The sequence below is a fragment of the Amyelois transitella genome, chromosome 9 (assembly GCF_032362555.1).
Source record: "Amyelois transitella isolate CPQ chromosome 9, ilAmyTran1.1, whole genome shotgun sequence".
Taxonomy (NCBI): domain Eukaryota; kingdom Metazoa; phylum Arthropoda; class Insecta; order Lepidoptera; family Pyralidae; genus Amyelois; species Amyelois transitella.
In genome coordinates, this window is record NC_083512.1 from 7,913,173 (window position 1) to 7,929,073 (window position 15,901).

At 33.9% G+C, this 15,901-nt stretch overlaps 1 protein-coding gene across 1 annotated transcript; it reads right to left on the minus strand.

The window, feature by feature from the left end:
* Positions 1–46: 46 nt before the first annotated feature.
* On the minus strand, positions 47–15,254 carry LOC106142839 (leucine-rich melanocyte differentiation-associated protein). The gene is made up of 6 exons (XM_013344747.2): positions 15,015–15,254; positions 9,709–9,794; positions 5,897–6,038; positions 1,938–2,077; positions 1,161–1,369; positions 47–936 (listed from the first exon to the last, which is right to left on the minus strand). Exons 1-6 carry the CDS (start codon positions 15,063–15,065, stop codon positions 857–859), a joined length of 708 nt encoding a protein of 235 aa, XP_013200201.1. The 5' UTR covers positions 15,066–15,254; the 3' UTR covers positions 47–856.
* Between the last annotated feature and the right edge of the window lie 647 nt (positions 15,255–15,901).

The window sequence follows — 15,901 nt, forward strand, 5'->3', positions numbered from 1 at the left end:
TTTATATTAGTAAATAAACAAAGTTTTACTTATAAAATATTTATTTCTATGTAACAAAATATATTATTTTATCATGGATTTATAACAAAAATAACCAGGAATGTCCGATAGCACTTTGCAATGTCGTATAAGTTATTTTTCTTACGAGTTTGGTATCATGGTTAATTAATAAGCGATACCCATTAACAATAAAGATAATAATTATTTTTTTATAAATTTCACATATTATTTTACACTATTATATATTTTAAGTAGTCAATCTTTAATAACGACTTAACAAAACAAACTTAATATCTAATAATTATGGCAGTTTTTGTTAAAATAACATTTTTAGTTTCCCTGTTATTTTCCATCACCATCTTAAAACATTGCCGTCAATTAAGTTTTTCCAGTGATATATTGCAACAAGCAAACAAATTCGTGTCTATGCGAATATAAGACTAATTTTTTTCTATTCTATAAGACTAATCTTTGCTAAATATCATAATATTAAAATTGCAAAGAAAATTTTGTAGTTTGTTTAATTCATGCTTTTTTATGTTCAGACCATATAGCATTCGTCTATTGGAGTTAATTATTTTACAGGATAGGTTAGGCTTATTTGTTAGTAAAGACACAAAGCTCGGATGGGAATCGCTCTTGGCCTTGCTATTCCTCGGTCATATTATAGGCGGATCCAGGCCTCCCCAGGGAAGACATAACCGGGAGAGTAGATTTTTGAAGTAGCTGTTCGCATTCGAAGACAACGCCAAACAGACAACCCTAGACCATTCTTCAGTAGGTATCACACTACCTTTGTTTAATGGCAATTAGATGGAGATTAGCTTGAAAACGATGAGAAACTTCTTTCATCGGGTCACAAATCACTGTTTACAATGAATCTGTTACCCTCTGAATGCTTGCCTGTGTACTTGTAGTGGCATTTACCGTAGGCACCTGAAATTGAAAAAAGTTAATCTAAAATTTGGTATATCCTATTGAACATAATCATTTGAGTTAAAATTGGTAGAAGAGAGGGATTCGAGACAAATGCTTGCAGAATGATGATAAGGATGCAATAAGATTTATTATTTGCTTTTGAAGTTAATTATTTTCATGGGCTCTACGCGGTAGACCGTGCCTTGGAAGAATTAAGTGGTGTTACGGTATCAAGGGTTCACCTTTGTGTTTGCCCAACGCTGCCAAGTCCACAGGCAACGGTCTGGCTTGGACTTGCGACTGAGTCTGTGTTTGTGTGTCTATCGCGTCGGCGGGCGGCCTGCGCACACGCATGAATTCGCCGCGCGTTACCGCTTCTCTACGCTCCGCCCCGAAGATGCGACGTGAGTCTAGGAAACGTAGGTGCGGTAGTTTGAATATTACAAAGTATCTGGAAACGAGAAATGTTATAAGGTTATTAGGGCTTTCAAATCAGGAGATTGCCTGACATACGGGCAATATTTAATTAAAAATAATAAAATAAAAGTTCATCAATTGGAAACATAGGAGAAAACAAAAGTACATAGTCTAGGGCTAGTTGATTTGGCAGACACAACTAAATCTATATTTAGCCACCCATTGACAACGCTTTATTCTTTGCGAACGTAACCTGACTTGTATATATGTAAGTCTAAAGTTTATGCAACTTTACGTGTGACTTCTCTTCCGTGAAACCTCGCAAAGAATGTATGGCGACATTTACGTCACACGCCGTCAGCCAATAACAGCTTCTAATAATAGTTTCTACTGATTGGAGCATAAGTACCGGCGGAAGATCTTTTCTTCTGGTGTAGAAATTTGCTTGAGCGATTAAGCATGCTCGTTGATATTGGCCGATGACGTAGCATGCTTCGCTGTGATTGGTAGATAAAGTGTAACGTAGAGATGTCGCCACGAATGGAGACGAGGCTATTGATCGTCACAAATAAAAAGAAAATGGAAATATTCAGAAAACGTACCTATATCTCTGGTAGTCGGAGTCGTCTTTGTCGAAGTCTGACAGTTGGTTCGGACACGCCTTGTTACTAAGCAGGCTCAGGTATGTGAGTGATGGGAACCGTTCGCTTATTTGCTCAATCAGTGCTTCGAGGTCCGATAACTGAAAAATAATAATTATGAAAATTAAAAAGTGACGTGTAGTTATGGCATTTTAAAATAGAAAACTCCATACCTAGTTTTCCCATGGATTTCGTAAAAGACGGCTAAAGTATAGGCTTCTAAACCTGGGATTCCTTTCGTAGGCGTCGGGCTAGCAACCTGTCACTTTTGAATATTAATTCCATAATAACGTGGCATTTCAGTCTTTTCAAGACTGCTGGCGCTGTCTACCCCGCGAGGGTTAAAGACGGTATTAGATTTTGTAGATAAATTTGAATTAATGTATTAAAAGGCATATTAATAAAAGAAGGGTAACTTCGTCTGGCAGATTGTGTTGAATTGAAGGATCTTGTTTAGTTTCTAAACACAAATCCCTCTACCTACAATAATTTTCAATAATACTAACTATTACAAAGCTCACAGAACTTTCTCTAGGATTATTAAGTTTCTACAAATTCCGAAAGTCAACGTACGGGTTATAGCTCAATAAAATACGCTTGCTGTATTATTAGGGAGGAAATTTATGTTACTCCCGTTTGTACATAAAGGTTTCGGTGATATCATCGCGAGAAGTAATCACGCCGCAGTTTGTCGTCCGCTAATTATGTTTTATGACCTGCCCTCACATGACACATTATTACGCTTAATATAGCGTAACAACCAAAAATTTGTTAGCTATTAATGTTCGTTATATGTATGTGGCAAGTGCCAATGCATGCTTTCTTATTGGAAACTTGAGCGTTTCTAACCTTTTTCTTTGAGGTCTAAGGTAGAACACGAACGCTAAAAAATGCCTATTCACTATTGCCTTGAAGTCCATAAGTTATACAAAGGTGAACAGAGCCGCTGGGAAGGAATTCCAAATCTTGGCTGACAGCACTAGTCTAAACCTAGATTGATTGATGGATAGAAAAAATCATAAACATAGGTTTGAAACATACTTAATAGAGGCACAATTATACCTACCGATTCAAGAAGAATACCGGACGAAGTTTTCACCCAAAATAAGTGACACCTACCTACTCAGTCTTTCTTTCAGCTAATTAATTAAGAGATCTCTAGAGGAATATTATGGAAAACATGTTTGTTTTCAATTAGATAATTAGTTCGCCCTTGAATCTTGATTCATCGGCGGATAATGTTACTTTCATTTCGACTCGACGTTAAGCAGGATAATACCTATAAACAAATTCAAAGTAAAGACATTGAAAACTTTCTTCAACTCGATGAAATATTGTTAACATAAATTCATATATTACGTCTTTATTCATTACGGGGTAGACAGAACAACGTTATAAAAAAAAACAGTAAAGCCACGATCAGTTAATGAAGAATTTGACATTCAAACAGTGACTGCTTGCTAGCACCTAAAAAAACAAGTTTATTGTTTGTTTTTGTTACCTAAACATCTTTACAGTTTTCGTCATAATTGCTACAAATTGTTTAACGTTAGAAAGAAATTATTCTCTTATTTCCTTGTTTCACACTAGGTCCCACACATGCTCCTATCTCTAGACCACTAAGGGTCGGCAACATATGGAAGTCATCGCAGTTGGTTCTGTCTGGGCAAAAAGTTTTAACAATAACTTTATAAGTTATTCCTAGGGTCGCTCTCAGGGTTTGCTTTTTATCCTCGATGTAAAAGTATTGAAATTTTCCGGAAGTGTCAGTTACCTCTTATAAGGTTTTAATAATATCGAAATAAGTTATTTTAAATAACATATGAAAAACAGCCCATGCGAGAAATCTCTGGTAAATTATTAAAAGATCTTTTGAAAAAAGTATAAGAGGAAATTAACATAAAACACGCCATATCAAAAACGAAATACCTAGTTTAAAATTCTACAATTTTTACATGCTTTAGATAAAACATGGCTTTTTGAACAGTTTATTTTATTAACGAGAGTTATGCCTACAATTTTAGAAACCACTGAAAGGATTTTACTGTAATTTGGCATTACTGGGCTAAACTTTTTTCGTAGAACACTTATGAAAAGCTAATACTTGACCAGAACCTAGTACCCTTTCCTTTGTACAAATAAAATTAGGTACTTAAATTTTTGCCTTTGCCATTTTATTATATAGGCAACCGAAAAAAAATCTTATATTTTTACCTTCAGCACAAAGTCAAAAATTTGTGAACAAATGAAACATGGCATGAACAAGGCTTTCTCAAGCACTTTTTTCCGTTTAAGTTACCACATAAACAATGAAAATCTTCGAGGCTTCTATTACCAAAATTAGTGTGTGAATCAAAGTGCTAACTGGATGACTTAATGATGGAATTAAGATTCAGAGATCACCTATATTCATTTAAAAAAACATCATGACTGAATTTAAGAGAAACACTATTTTTCTTCAATACCAGTCCAGCGTGTAAGCAATGTTAATTGTACGGGTCTAATAAAGTAAGTCAACATTAATTTCTTGGGCTGTCTGTTCATTACGGGGCGTCTGGCATAGTGGACATCACGATAAGCGCGTGTTCGAGGGATTAGGGCGGTGAAAACCTTTCTTTGGCTCGTGCAGTTTTGTTTCCGTCGAGGTCACGCGTGGAATAGAGGTATATACTGTATAGTAAAAAAAAATATATATGTATAATAGTTACTTGAATTTTATTCATTTCATACATGCAATCACGTTTAATATCCTTTGCGGGGATAGACAGAGCCAATAGTCTTGAATGATAGGACACGTACGGTTTAATGATAGAATTGAGAATCAAATAGTGACAGGTTCATTTTCAATTACGAAACATCATTAGCTGTTAATCCAAAAGGTGTATCGAGCACTTTTGAATGGTTTTAATAAAGCGCACACTCAAATAATACGTACGCAATAATACGTAGTAAATGTCAATTTATCTAACTTAACTCAGTAAGGATAATGAATACCTACTAGTATCTTGGACACCTAAAGTATTTTACTGGAAAAAAATTCACTGCTTAATAGTAGAATTGATTTAAAAACCTGTTCAAAAGAACACAAATAAAGTGGGAAAAGTTGTCGCACTCGTGATTACTTTGCTCCCCGAAACTAGCGGGGTCCCTCGTAATGGGAGCCCATTTGTTTGCTATATGACTCAACGTCACATTCATCCACCATAACGCATAACCCATGTAAATAAAATGTTCTTATGATATAACGTTACCCTTATTTACACCCGTATTTTAGTCTTTTTAGTTTCTGGTGCTGTAGAAGTAAAAAAAAATAGTCCCGACCTTCAGCAAACTATCTGTATCCTCCAATTTGCTCTCATTTCCAATACTCATATTCTAGTACTATCATTTGACTTTAAGGTAGTTCCAGACTGTCAATAAATAAATCAATATATTTTTAGGTAAATGAATAGATTAATTACATGCGATATTATACTCTTAAGGCAGACACACTTTATCTCCACAGATTTAATGGTGTTCCTCATGTTTAGGGGACTCCTCCTAAACATGGTTTCCTACTCCACTTGGAAAAGGAGTTAAAATGTATATTTTTCTGCTTGTTGGAATTGATATTTTTTCCATAGAAACGTATATCCAGGCACTCTGAGGATCAATGCATTAAAGCTTAAAAAATACTATTCTAGTAACAGCTACTTCTTTTATCAGTGCTTTTCTTCTTCGTTTCTTCTGGCAATGTTTTCAAACTATATTTATTTAGCCCAGAATGACGTCCACTAATAAAGCTGTAGTTATTATATTGAAAAGTGAAAAAAAGGGATGAAAACATAATTTTTCTGTTGTTCAATGAACAAGAAATGCGTTTGTACCGAGAATTTCCCCGGCATTACCTCTACAGTTTCAAATTTCCTGCAACAGATTACCTGATTGTTATTGAGCGATAGGGTCCTCAGGTAGGGGAGGTAGGGGAAGGTGATTCCGTCCCCCAGTTTGTTGTTGTCCAGTATCAGCTCCTCCAATCTGCCGAAGTGTTCCAGCCCTTTGAGCGTTTCGATAGTGTTGTAACTGTAATAAATCAGGACAGATATAAATCGACCGTTTACAAAGACACTGTTGTTTGGGTGAGTTCTATCTTCTATAGTAATGTTCTTCAGTCTTCAGCACTATTTAGATAACTTAAAGACACCTTTAGGAGCACGTAGCCATTAGCAGTTTCATCATTATCGACTTATTAGGGTCGATGGTCGTTTTACACCATAAATGTTCGGATCGCGGTCCTAATCGCACAAGATTGAATTCAGGACCCTGAACTTAGGTACTTCTACGAGGGTAATCGTATTTGTACAAAGCTATTGTCGTCTGACCTCTTCCGTTGTATTTTCCCTATTGCTTGGTAATAAAGCTTCATTAAAATCGACACGTTAAAGATTTGCCTTCTCCTGGATTTAATTTATAATTGTTCATTTGTTTGGCGTCAAAACCAACGCCTCGGGTAACGTTCTACGCTTCTGCTCAACAAACGAGTAAGTAATTAAAAATTAAATTAAAATTTTGAATGACTTACAAACTTGGCTTTACATCTCATTTCATCTTGTCCAGATTTGGACGGTACGAATGCATTGTTTTATAAGTTTTTGCTGTTATGAGTACTTCTTTTATAAGTTATATTGTACAAAAACAATTAAACTACCTACTATAGTGGTCTGGTAGCGAAGAAAAAAACATAGTGTGTAAAAGACAATCAAGGGAAAGGCTAATAAACTTGAGATTATTCTTTTAGGCGAAAGTTTAGCAATCTGTCACTATTTGAATCTCAATTTAACTATGGAGCCATAGAGCGGAAAGTGCCCTTAGTCTTTTCAAAACTGCCCTACCGTAGTAAAGGATTGTGTGTATTACAATGAAGCAGTTTTTCGCATACATGTAAGATTTTAATTAGATAAGTAAGATACAGAAAGAAAAACAGGATGCTGACATCCCGCCAGATGAGCATGGAGCATTCAAAACTTCCAAACTTCGATAACTTCAACTCAAGTTTTTCTCAGGTTCAAATTGTTTGGGACAATGATTGATGCGGAATTCAATTCACAAGACAATTTTTACTCTGACAAAACAACGAATTGAGATTTAAATAAATTCATTCAGTTGTTTTCAACAGATACCTATGTTTAACGAGTGAATCCATTCTTACCTCGAGATTTGAGCATTGCTGACGTGTGAATTCCGACAAAACGATCATTTTCAATAACCATAATAACATTTATAATAATATTTTCCCTTCGGGGAGAAGTCTTAATAATACATGTCATTCATATCCTCATAAGTTTCCATGTCACTGTTTTTCACAACACATTTCGCACAATTTTTCAGTAAAAAGAAATCTATGTCAGCCAAAGCAGTGAGAAGTACCCTTGGGAAGATTTAAGCATGCAATGGGTTGATTACATTTTATGCCAGAGCAGAATTTTGTTCTTTAAAATTTCTTCGGGATTAAATATAAAGATGCATTATTTCGCGACTCATGTTAACAAACCGTCGCTTTGTATTCTACCGTAAATAAATAAATCACTGACCCACAGAGTAATTAATAAGTTTCGTATTCACTCGACCCGCTTTCTGATTTCCTAAGGAACAGGCAATTGTTTAATTAAGTCCCTTGTTATTTTCTAAATGAGTGAATTTGTTTGCGCTGACTCACAAATTAAATTGTCATTCGATTGGATCAATTTCATTTTAGCATTATCAATTTTATCGTTAAGAAATAAAGGAAGCGGACGGATGATTTGGATTCACAAAATTCAATTTACTTCACAGAGCAAAGATTATTCAGCGGCTGGCGTAAAATACCATGACTGTCCAGTTATTGCTTAACTCTGTGTGAATATTCATCAAAAACAACTGAGCTCTCCTAATTTAATAATTGAGTAGTTCAATAAGATGCCGATGCCAAACTTACTAATAGCCTTGAATTTGAGCAATTTACATAATATTGGAATTTGTAAATTAAGTAATTTACTTAATACTTTAATAATAATAAATATTCTGCGTAATTCTTCTATAGACTGGAGGTTATAAATATTGGACCCTGTATAAGATGGTCATAAGACTAGAGCTTAGCGAGAAACAATTTCATTTAATTAACCCGTAGGTAAGCTTAGTTTTTCTCGCAATGATTTAGTCATGCGGACCAACTCTACCGATTGACCATGATTATTCTAGGTCATCGGGAGTGTTATGAGAAAACCTTTTTTCCCAATCAAAATCATATAGAATTTCCTTTTACCTCAAATCTTTAAGTTGAAATCTTTTCGACAAAGAATGTTACTGTTTGAAATCATTTGACCATGCATGTTGCTGAAGACCTTTTAAACATAAAAATTAGAAGTTGTTACTGAAGAAATAATCACTTTCAAGTTTGGCAAGAGAAAAGAAACTTGTGGAAACGATATCTTAACAGAAAGTCATGGCATACGACTGCATTTTCGGTTTGTTATATGTAAATGTGTTCTGGCTATTAATTAAATATCTTGTAGCATATTAAGAAATGTTATATTTTATTTAAGTTATTATATTATTTACCAGGCAAATTGCAAAGTCCCGACATTACTTTAACTAATCTACAAATTGAACCGTTTCGCATATTTCCCTAATATCTTTATCAAAATATCTAAGAATCATCTCAACAAAGATAAAAAGAATTATTTTTTTATTTTATGTACTAGTAGACACACACGTGAAACTATGATACCCCTCATTTTTGGTGGTTAAGTTAAGTTACAAACAACCAGCGCCTTAGCTGTAAAGATTAGCATTTTCTTTCATTACAATATTTGCGTTCTTACACAAAGTATTACAAACAAAGTAAAAGTATGTACGCATTGAGATGAGCAAGGGCAAGTCCTTTAAATTCAAAATGCTAATTTGCTCGAGCCCGCGAAATGTGTATAAATAAACATTTCGCACCACAATTTTAGCTTTAACATAACCGTTGAAAGTGGTGTCTGGTTATCTTATTAGGCAAAACTGAAAAGGCAGGAATTTCATTTAAGTCTGCGGCTCAAAAAGAAATGCATGCAAAAAAAAAACACATACTCGTATTATTGTAATTCACACCTCGAACACTCCATACATTTGAAGTGATTTCGATTAAAGACTTGGATGCACGTCACGCATCAGTCTCATTGGCGGTACATATATTCTATTTAGATCAATTGATCGAATATAACTGGCGAAACAAAACGCAGCTTTATAAATTTTCTATTCATAAATGCAACAATAAAATATTAATTTTTATTCTTCTATGAAATATTTAGATCAAATAAAAAAAGAAACTCACAAAACTACCAGCAAATGAAACAAAACACAGAAAAGAATTGAATGGAGGACGCTCCACTTAACTCCGACTAGAGATATGTTGCTCTCAAATATAAGATGTGTTTATATATATTAACCATTTGCTGTTTTTTCATTAAATTTTATTTAAATATTTTATTATTATATAAATTATATTATATAATTTTCATATATATAAAATAAAAACACTCGGCAAATTTTTAGTGCCCTGCCGATGTCACGCATAACAAAGTAGAAAGCAAAAGCACTCATACGACCTATTTTAACACTTGTAATGTTGTCTGCATTCCTATTTTATTTAAATTTATTTCTTTAGTTTGTTCTTATTCAATAGGCACAGTTGTATGAGTTCCTAATTCGATAAAAACATTTGTTAACTTACCTTAAATCCAAACATTTTGTTTTAGCACCATATATTTTTTGCAATGCCGTTGGTATTCTTTTGCAGTCTTGCCCGCAGTAACTTAACTGAAACAATAAAAATAGTAAATACGACGTCGTTAAGGGTGTATATATAATAAAAGTCACATCTTATAGCTAGTAACTACTTAACGTACCAGGGTATAGGTAGCTAGAAGCTGATACTACTACTAGATATACTTTTTTACCTTTTCTGCCTAATCTAACCCAGCTTGTATATCCAGTTTCATGAATTCGCAGGTGTACTCACGCAGGATATTTAATCGAACCGTAAACATAGTCAAAGTCAAACTAAAATCTAATCGTACTTGTAATAATTCGTTCGCCTTTTTAGTAATATAAAAATAATACAGAGGTGTTAATTTCGATATAAATATATTTTTATCTACTGAGATTTACTCTTATCAGCACCGTGACGAAGCAACTTCCGTATTTATATTTACATTATGTTATCGGAAAGTAGTAGCTAATGAATGCGATGATTAATGCTCGCTTTCCCCACAAATTTTGTGATTCTTTATAAACTGGAAACTTGCGTTCCGCTCGACTTTTTACCAGTAAATTATAATTTAGTCGCGGATGATGAAATGTATAAGTATGGTAGAAAGTGAGAAAAACCAGGCTATTTTTTCATAAAAAATATGAAGATAATGATGGTTTCTCTTTATGATTTTATTGCGGAAAGTTTATAAACCGGCGATGCGAATAGATACCGTAAATTAATAAAAATCAAAAATAACAAAATGGTGGCAGCACTGCGTCGTAGGAACGACGATTGACTGCTGTAAATATATAGAGATTGATGAAAATAACACTATAAAGACATAAATCTATATTGAGATAAGGCTGTGTCGAATTTATACGCAGTCATCGTGTTTTAGAATTTCCTTGTTATAAGACGGGGTCGCGACATTGTCATTGATTTTTCATACCGGGGATACACTCGGTTTCACTTGTTCATAAATTCTTAGAAATAGCGGAAACCCTAGTTTTACTTAAAGCAAATAATTTTATTGTTTAAGTAATTTCAGTTCATTAATAGTATCAAGTTTTCGGATAAATTTTAAATTGATTACTGAAAAATATTGTTTATCGACCATACTAATAATTCAGCGATCAACGGATGCCGCTTTGAAGAGGAAGTCGAAATTTAAAGTTTTTCCTACTTAATAAAATAAGTACTAGATAGGTATCGCAAGTTATTTTGCTCAACTCCACTCGACGAAAATTATTCTGACGTCATCCTTTATGCGTATGTAAATATTTTTAGATTGAGGCAAGCAAACGTACGACTATTAGGCCAATATGTATATAAGCTATTACTGAAAAAGACCAATTTTACGATATATCCAATATCTAGTAAGTCTCCGAAATTTGGCAATATCTCGCTAACATGAATGTACAAAAAAATTCCGTTATGGGTTGCTTATTTCCCATTTTCCAGCTGCCACTTTGCATTATTTCATTTTCTACGAAGCACGGTGTGATTCCAGTAAATGGGTTCATTGTTCCCTTAAAGGAGGTTTTAAGTTCAGAGCGGAGAAATTTCCACCTTTTTTCCTCAAGGGAAAGGTTAATCCGTAATCCTTCTAAATCAATCACGTGGCTTGAGACAGGAGATAGTGATGGGGGCTGTAATCCATAATAATTCGAGGTAACTTGTTGAGTCTTCGGTAATTGGATATTTAAGTCAAAATACGACTTCAATTTATCGCTAAAGAGCTCGTTAAAAAGTACTTAAATATTTAATAAGGCAATGTGAGGAGCGCTTTAAATTTCAAATTTACTGTGTATAATTATTAAATAAATCGGTTTACGAACAAAGGTTACTAAATCGAGTCGATTTACTTTATCTGCTTTTTATTGCCGATTTGAGTATGAGGGCGTAATCCGAGATGTAATAAGGCGCTTCTTCATGTTACTACGAACATAAACTTTAACTATCCTGTTACCAGTTTTTATTCCAAAAGACAATGTTCTTATTGCGGTGTTCTGTCTTTACTGCGCTTATTTTATTAGCTTGATAGTAAAATATTTATTATCTCTTGACAGGAGCCTGGTAATGCCGAATGATATGGCTATCAAAAAAAAGATATATATTGAAAAGTCGCTGAAATAAATAGTCTGCTAAGATTTGCCTCACAGAAACTACTGGGGATTGCTGGTCGGTCCAATATACATACTTCTATTCAAGACAACGGTGACAGACAGTACAACAGTTATAATAATACTTTTGTTCGAAACTTGTATTTGTAGGGAGGACTAGTTGCTATTAGAATAATCAAGCCAAACAGCTGAACGTGGCTTATCAGTCTTTCAAGACTGTTGGCTCTGTCTAGCCCGCAAGGGATATAGACGTTATTATATGTATGTATACCTGCATACGCTGCGAGGCCCCAGAAGAGTTATAATCATCTTCTAATAGTACATTCACGTGTGATACATGTTGAGTAGCCACGTTCTCATGTATACGGCTGGTTGTCAATTGTAAATTATAATTATACTTGTTTGTTGAAGGTTTCTTGTCTTTTCCTAGTGTTAATATGCCGCTGTATTTGGTCACAATGATCATCCATTTGACTATAGCAAAAGGGAACACGTACGATTCGACCAAAGTAAACAAAATTACACTAATATTAACGATAACAGGGACATTTATGGGTAATATTTTGAATGCTTCAAACTTCATGATTTAAATTTTTAGTCGCACACAAAGTCACCTATAATTTGAATAAACTAATCACTTACAATATATGGATATACTTAAGGGAAGGTAGATGAGTGTGGCTGGAAAAGTATAAGTGCAGACGTACACAAGGTTGAGGAAAGTGTGAAAGAGTGGATTTCTTCAGTCAGAGGCTTTGAGTATAATAACATAATTTAATAAGGCAGGACCTAGTTACGTAGTGTGTTCTAGTTGCATAGGCGCATATCACTCAAACAGATACTTGGATGTGATCTTTTTGTTCAGTATCTTAGTTACAACTAGATGCTATGAATTCTCAATTAGAAATCTAAAGATAATTGTGATGAAATGACCCTCTCCTTCCTTTAAAGAGATGCGTAACTACTTGATTGCGTCTAGAGTAACAAAGAAAATTACGTAAAAGAAGACAGTTCATACATACATACATATGGTCACGTCTTTATCCCTTGCGGGGTAGACAGAGCCAACAGTCTTGAAAAGATTGAATGGCTACGTTCAGCTATTGGGCTTAACGATAGAATTGAGATTCAAATAGTGACAGGTTGCTAGCCCATCGCCTAAAAAAGAATCCCAAGGTTGTAAGCCTATCCCTTAGTCGCCTTTTACGACATCCATGGGAAAGAGATGGAGTGGTCCTATTCTTGTATTGGTGCCGGAAACCACACGGCAGACAGTTCATTTAATAAAATACAACTGTCAAAAACTGTATGTTCTAAAAGAAGAGAACACAGGCTGCTGCTGAACATTTACGATAATGTTACCTGAGTTATAAATGATAGCATTTAACGTTTTATAATGTCGATAATAACCAGTGCACATTATCATATGATAATTTATAAGTAGATATCAAGGTCTATTTCAGAATAGTTACGTATGACTTGCTTACTATACTTTAATGAATTCTAGTTTTTTATTTTTGTACCATAAAAATGCAGGACATATATTTACATAAGAAAAATGAAGATAGCAACCTTACCACATTGCATTTTTTTCTAGGCAAAGATGGTTTTGGTTATATAATTATGTCGTGACCCGATCGCTATATTGACCAGATTGTGATACCACTTCATGATCTGACCATTCTATACCAGTCAAATCATTCGAAAAAAACCTACATTTTAAAAGTACTCTAATCCTCATAGAAGTTGGTTGTGTAGTCACAAGGTTACCTGAAATACCAACAGTCATAAATACATAGATTTTTATCCTTAAATTTTTTTACTGCGTTATTTTAGTATGGTTGGGCAAATCATCAAATTTTGATTGTCAAATGCTATGACTGGTATAGAATAGAATGGCCAAATCACGAAGTAGTGGCGTATCTCTATGTTCCTGGGCATATCAATATAGACCAAATTGTTGGGACAGGTGCAAAACCTAAATTAAATAATAATAAATACACTAATTAACAAAAAGTGAAAAGATGCCTACAAAGTGTCTGCCTACCCCTCTGAGAAAGAGTCGTGACTTTATGAATGTAATGAACAAAATTAAATTATTAAGGTTAAGAATGTAAGTAAAAACAAAGTAAGGCTCTCAGTAATTAAAAAAATAAGTGCATGAAAAAATTTATAGACAAAAGTGAAAGGCTCTACATAGAAAGAGATTTGACTTTATTCTAAACTTATTTGCTGCTTTTGTTATTATTTTAGTCAATATAAGAGCAGTTTTTGATAGTCATAACTCTCGATCAAGAGTTTTCATATTTTGATGTAACAGGCATCATGTGGATTTGAAACTTGTCAAGTTTTGAGTTAGTGTGTCTTTGGGATAATCAGGGAGGCAGTTTGTATTAAACTAGAAATCTATACTAAAGGTGGTAGAGAAATTTGGAACAGATATTATTGTATTTAGGCAGCATTAGGCTCTTTTTATTCTTGATTTCTCATGGGAGCGAAGCAAAAGCTAATGATGAATTAAAATAAAATAGATATACATAGTAGTAGCTACCATATAGGTATTTAGAGGAACGTGCTCAAGGTAAAAATGTCATAGGCATTTAGGTACTTATTTATGGTGATTTTTGGTATAAAAAAAGTGAAACAATGATAAAAAAAGTCACTAGTTCTTATTCTGCGAAAAATATTCTTGAGTATTGTTATAATCCTACTGGTGTTGGTCCTGGTTGCATCCTCACCTCTGTGGAGAGGACCCAACATGTGGCTATATGAACACAATTGTGATTGGAGAAAGTCAAGATTTTACATTAACTCTCATGTAATTTTTGCACCTGGAACCTAATCCATATTGGAGCATGGTAACAACTTATGTGCTAGCTTGAATGTGCAGGTTTCCTCACAATGTTATTTCTCACTATAAGCACATTAACATACAAAGAGATTTTAATCTGTGCCAATCCAAACCTCACGTTTGTTTATTGAGACACCTTAATCATTCTGCTATTTACACTTTTATTTATATTAAACATTAATTAAACTCTAAGCAAAGCCAAGTCTAAGATTCTTTACTGCGTATTACATTTTATTAAATAGTTACAAGTCAATGGGAGGCATTGACATGCCCGCAGATTAAAAGGAGGTAAATTAAATAAAGGTACTTACGCGTTCGTTCTCAAAATTAAGTGCGAAATTGTTAACGTGCCCCTCTTGCATTTTAATGCTTTTATATTTCTACGTTTTAATTTGTTGGTTTATTTAGCGAAATATTATCACAATTTACTATTTTGACCGATTCTATCAATCAATCAATTTACATTTTTACAATCACAACAACAAAACCACAAAATAAATACCCTGTTAAACAAAACAAACTTAGTAGGTAGGTATTGATGTTGGCATTGGCAATCAGGTAATTACAGATGTGTCTATTATGACAGTGACGTTTTTACGTTATTTTTTGGTTCATTTCCTCGTTTTATTAAGAAGGCAGAGTCCATGCAGCCAAGTCTTTAACTTTTTTACGTTAAAATTGACGTGGAAAAGAAAATCTGGAACACCACCACAACTGATAGAAATTTACGTATACGGCACGACTTATTTATGGTCAATAGATAAATTAGTCATGCCTTATCGTAGGCTTGGCAAAGTCAGTTATTTTATAATAGGTTGCCGGAGACGGTTCTTGATATGCCTAACCTTACATTCAAAGAGTATGTTAAGTAACCTATGTAAAGAAAGCGCTTCGTGAGATGGCTTATAAGGACTGATGATTACCTGAATGATAAAAAAACATCTGGCTTGAGCTTAGCACAGGAACCTCGTAAAGAATTGTTGTTTGATTTGAACCTAAATCAAAATTCAGTACACTCAGTACCTACATAAATTTATTTTAATCCATAAAAAAATCCATAAAAAATAATATTTATTTATTATTAGAATATTAGTATATTATATATAATTCAATTAATCTGAACAATGTAATCTCTCGTCCACATTTCTATTTTAAGTTTGGAAAGTCGTGAAGTTGACGTTGTTGAAGAAAATGCAGA